Raw genomic sequence first — 5,490 nt, forward strand, 5'->3', positions numbered from 1 at the left:
GGAGAACAATGAGGGGAAGGAGCATAGAAGTAGGATGCGAGGCGCAGGAGCGAATAGATAGTCGATAAATAGACCTGAGGCTAACTATTGTGGTTGATATTTTATTTTATTTTTTTATTGTATTGTAGGCCCATATGTATTTTATTACTTGGAATTTATAGCTTTACACTATTACATTCATTAGATTTTTTCCTCGTGAAATATGAAATTATGGATATATGATCAAGAGCGTATTAAGAAGGACCTCTTGATAGAATGTATGTATGTATATATATATATTATTATATAGGCTAATTATAAATTATATACATATATATGGAAACATGGGTTACGATGTATTCGGTACATGTACTTGCATTACATGCAATAATGATTTAATAATAATAATAATAATAACAACTAGTTCCAACGATCTACTCCTACTACTGCTCATATTGCCTCATAAGGTCTGTCTCCCTGGGTAGGCCCCTATACTGCCGGACACTGCGGCTGTTGTTGTTGTTGCTGCTACTAATGTTGCTACTAACTGCTGTTGTTGTTGCTGCTACTAATGTTGCTAATAACTGTTGTTGTTGTTGCTGCTACTAATGTTGCTACTAACTGCTGTTATTGTTGCTGACATTATTGTGTTGATTGTTGATTGTTGATATTATTGACTGTTGTTATGGACAACAGCAGCCGCAGTGTACGGCAGTACCCAGGGAGACATATACACCCTATCAGCCCTACTACTACTACACCCGCTCCCTGGATCATTGTATTATAGCGATTTTCGATTGCCGTATACTTGGCCAGTTGCAGGACCTCTCACCGCGCACGACTTGTATCCCGAGATCGAGAAATGTAGTGGAACTCGTATCGATTTTGTTTTCCTCAAATCTTGTCCTACACCACATTTGGCCTTTCCTGACCCATTGACCTGAGGTTTTAGCGGATTGCTCCTTCTACATGCGAAACGCGAACACCTAAAGTAAATCCGTATAGATTTGTACTGCTACTGTTCATGGATGATCATGAGCGGAATGATACTCGTGCTATTCTAGCTACATCTGCCCAATATCTGAGACTGATAGGTCAAATAGGTTTAGTCTTCTCTTATAGAGTGGCTCCAAACGTCTCTGTTGCTGCCATGTGTCGACTCTCAACGACCAACGAGTAAGTTGTTTACTCGTCTAGAGTGAAATGTTAACGGAACAGCTATAGTATAGCTTTATCTTTTCCAATCTTACAGGATTCATTGGAGATACGTTTCTCACTCTTTTTGAGGCATTAAAACAATAAGCCACTATGTTTTAGGCAATGGTAAATTAATGACATAAAAATTTAAATGTATGTCATGCCGCTGCAAGGTTTGCAAGGAGGTATTTACATAAAGCTCGATGTGCATTTGACTGCACATATCACGAATATGAAGCGTAGATGAAGCACGGACGCAAGCCATTGGTAGGATATATATTCCTTATATATTATGTTGGGAAAGAAACCTTAATATTTTTAATAGGTCTCTAATAAAATAACACACTCACGTAAAAAGTGAACACAGATGTTAAACATAAAATTATATATTACGTATATTGTCCATTGAATTATTACAGAAAAACCACTTACTTCAAAATATCACAGGAAACTTCTACACGCCACTAAACAGGTACCAAAAAATATAACCAGACAACAATGTACTAATTGCAAATAGGTTAAAAGCAAACAACCTACAGAAGGTTTACTTCAGCTGTTGGCTTACCATATTGATATTTAAAAAAAAATTCCAACACAGTTTGTGTACGCAGGTAGGTAGGTAGCATTGCAAAACTTAACCCACTCACTAACATATTTTCTGCAAACAAAGCAAGATAGTAATGATGAAATTATAATTACTTATAATTTTTAAATATACATGTAATTGAGAGTATCACAGGTGGGAACTGCTAGTACATGTATGTAATAATGATACTAAATTGCAGCAATCAGCTTGTTGCATCACCAATATCCATGATTCATTGTTTGGTAATCATCCACCAAAAAGGAACGAACAGTCGGGCATGTACTTGAGAGCTCTCTTCTATGCTACGAGCCACTATGCTACGATATACCCTTGTATCAGACCACAACAAAACACATGCATGTATTTCAAGTTCAACACTGCAAAGTAATGACAAATGGAACAATTAAAAGTACATAGGGAAAACCCAATGAATTTAATTAAATCCAATTACAAACTACCTTTGGTTAAGCTTAAGAGATTTGAAAATACACTTAAAATACTTATAATAGAGGGGCACAACTTTGGAAAGGGATTCCATCCATGATGTATCCCAATTATGGTTTGCTATAGTGTATCTCGTGGCATAGACTTGAATACAACATTAACACATACCGTCGATGTAACAAGTAAGAATAGAAAACTCAGATAAATGACTAGAGCTTGAAGTAAAAAAATAAAGCTATAATTCATCTTTGTTCTTGACAGCAACATGCAAAATGATGCAGCATCGTCTTACACCGTATAAACGTGGGCAGCACATGACCAAAACTTGGTTGAAACTGCATATACATGCCAACCATGCATAGATCATATATTTCTTAACAGCACAACACATACACAGGCAAAATTTCCCATTGCCATTGACGTGCAACAAATTATACGACGCTGGTTTCTAGTAGACTTTTACTGCCAGCATTTCCATTCACTTTAACGTCAGCAGATGGCAGCACGGGTATAACAGTATTAGGCATGCCATTTATGTCCACAGGTACGTAGGTGGGCATGCTATATTTGTCACTGTACCGTCCACTAGACGTCGTAGTGAACACGCCCTCACCAATGCCCACCACTGGTGACGATCCTGTACACGAGCCCACGTTCATTGCGTGAGTTGACAGCTCCGTGAGTGACTCAGCAGTATCAGTGTTGTAATCACTGGCCGGCGGTGGTGATTGCACGTCTATCACACAGGAGGGGGACTTCATGGGAGGCAGAATCACCATGTTTGGCACCAAAGCACTGCCTTTTCCGGGCGGATGTGCCCTTGGAATATCAATAGGACTAGTCGTCAGTGTTGCCGTTGGTACAATGCCACAGTTGGACGAAGTGGCATCTATGGCATTGGAGACTGCCACAGGCTTCTCCACGCTGTTCTCAACTTTCGTAATACCAACGCAGTCTGAAAGATAGAAGTATGCTTCATGATGACAGCTGCTACTCTTTATATGGGGAATTCACACCTCAGACACAGAAATATTAGTCGGCATACACTCACTCAATATAAGTCCGCTATATTCACGTTGATTACACGAAAAGACAAACAAGAGCCGCAGAGCATCTGGGCTCATCTGAGGTCTGTTGCTATGGTTACAAACATAACATTTAAGTCGTGCGTAGTGACACCTTTGTTAGGCGCAGATATGCAGATACGCAGTTGCGTACACATCATTTCAGCAACCTGCATTCTGCATACCTCCCAAATCCCATTGGTTAATACAAATCGCGTGCCTGAAACTCCTGTTTTATGGTGCATTGTGACCCTAACCCCAACCCTATTAAAAAAAAAATTATTTGTTGTTATGAAATTGTTGTAAATAAATCAAGTAAATATTTGCGTTAATTGGAAAAAAATAGTTAAATGGATAAAGATAGAAAAATACAGAAAACAGGTAAATAATAAAAAATCTTATTGGCTTTCCAGATTATGGATGTGCCATGAATATGAGAACACTGTGACATTATTGAGGCAGTTCAGGAATCCATGTTTAACCCTCCTCTTGAGGGTCAAAAGGTTATCAGACACTTACTCTTCGCACGTCAGTGGAAAGCACATTTCATGGTCCTTTCAATAAAGTGATAAAAATGGTAGGTCAGCGCTAAAACAAAAAAGTTTTCCACTCTGTCCGTTAGCCCATGTCCTCAGAAAATGTCTGATATCTGACCTTTCTCCCACTGCCCTTTGACCTGTGACCTCTAATTTCGCACTGGTGATGGGTTTCCTGCCCATCACACTATACACCGAATATTAAGAGCATAGGTCAAGCCGTTAAGATTTGTACCGCAATTCCGTATTTCCTCCTATACCTTAAGTTAAGGGAGAAATATTCCCCCTCCGTTTACACATCTTCACCTTTGACCCTTGACCCCCAAATTTGTCATCCTGAGTTATTTTCACGATCCCAGACGTCCCTAATATCGTGACCGTACGTTGAGCGGTTAAGATTTGTGCCCAACTGTTGACGCACGGACGGACGCACGCACGCACGCACGGACGGACGGACGCACGGACGGACGCACGCTAAAAATGAATTTCTGCGCAATGAATTCATGGCAATGCACAACAGTCATGCAATGCAGCCTACCTGAAATTGCACCATTAGCTTGGTGTTCGCTATTATTTTGTCCAGTGTCTGTATTAGTCACCTAGAAAATAGGAAATACCTGTTATCATTGCTGCAGCATCATGCTGCGCACCTGGCACTAGAGCTTAATTACATGCCATGCTAATCTTGTCTATTAGGATGTTGCGGTCGAATGACAGACTGTATGGTTATACGGAATATACCCAGTTGAAATATCGTGAAAATCAGCTGTACTGCTAACTAATGTAAACTAGTATATATAGTAAGTAAACCAAAAGGAAGGTAATAAATCGTTTTATCGTAATACTATTTCTATGGCGCACATACTATACCAGTAACTACTAAGTTCATCTCGATATGCTTTGTGTAGCTAGTGACCAGTAGCATCAAAATCTAGCAGTTTATCTCACAGAACACAGACTTGAATCTGAATTCACAGCAAGTGAAAATGACATATCTACGTACATGGGGCATTTACAATTATCAGCATTATACTGCAAGCATACAGACTGTACACTTTTCTCCTTACTCTCCTCCTCCCCAAGTGCACGAAATGAATTCTCAATCAAATATGTAACAATAGCATACAGCGGCCATTATTACCACTCCCCACAAGTGTACGATTCGCACGTTTGTGATAATGTTTGTTACTATGAGCATCCCCTAAACACTGATGATAATGTTGCTCTGGCCTGATACACAACATACGTTGTACAATATAATATGAAAAGTTAGTTGCTTCCATAACAATTCGGTCAGACATTGTAGATGGAGAGAGAAAGAGAAGTCTTATTGCTTGTTTTATTTGTAAAATTACTTAACACCATTATTACAATTTTGTCAAAACATTTCTGCCTTCTATTTGCTATAAAAATTAAGCTGGTAATTTCCACACTCAATGTTTTTTAACATATATATTTGAAATAAGCCAAGTTACTGAAGATATAATATATATATAGTCTATTTATGTAGGAAAAGAGCAAGAAGATAATTTTACAACATAATACATAATCTATGACAATTACAATACCATTGCAAAACAAAAATCTTGAAAAATTTAAATCACCTTCTATTCAGAAAATACTTAATGGGAGAGTTTACTCTAGGTTCTAGGGTTATTTTCAGCTAATTTAGGTTATAATTACG

The 5,490-nt window shown here is 38.4% G+C and overlaps 1 protein-coding gene across 1 annotated transcript in view; it reads right to left on the reverse strand.

The window, feature by feature from the left end:
- Window positions 1–1,546: 1,546 nt before the first annotated feature.
- LOC106815426 (probable palmitoyltransferase ZDHHC1) overlaps window positions 1,547–5,490 on the reverse strand; it is a 33,757-nt gene continuing 29,813 nt past the window's right edge. Inside the window, exons 10-11 of the mRNA XM_014819887.1 lie at window positions 4,345–4,405; window positions 1,547–3,161 (exon numbers count right to left, since the gene is read on the reverse strand). Of these exons, the coding sequence (XP_014675373.1) occupies window positions 2,638–3,161; window positions 4,345–4,405 (585 nt within the window). The 3' untranslated portion in view covers window positions 1,547–2,637. The remainder of the gene's footprint in view (window positions 3,162–4,344; window positions 4,406–5,490) is intronic.

This window comes from Priapulus caudatus, unplaced genomic scaffold (assembly GCF_000485595.1).
Source record: "Priapulus caudatus unplaced genomic scaffold, Priapulus_caudatus-5.0.1 Scaffold28, whole genome shotgun sequence".
Taxonomy (NCBI): Eukaryota; Metazoa; Priapulida; class Priapulimorpha; order Priapulimorphida; family Priapulidae; genus Priapulus; species Priapulus caudatus.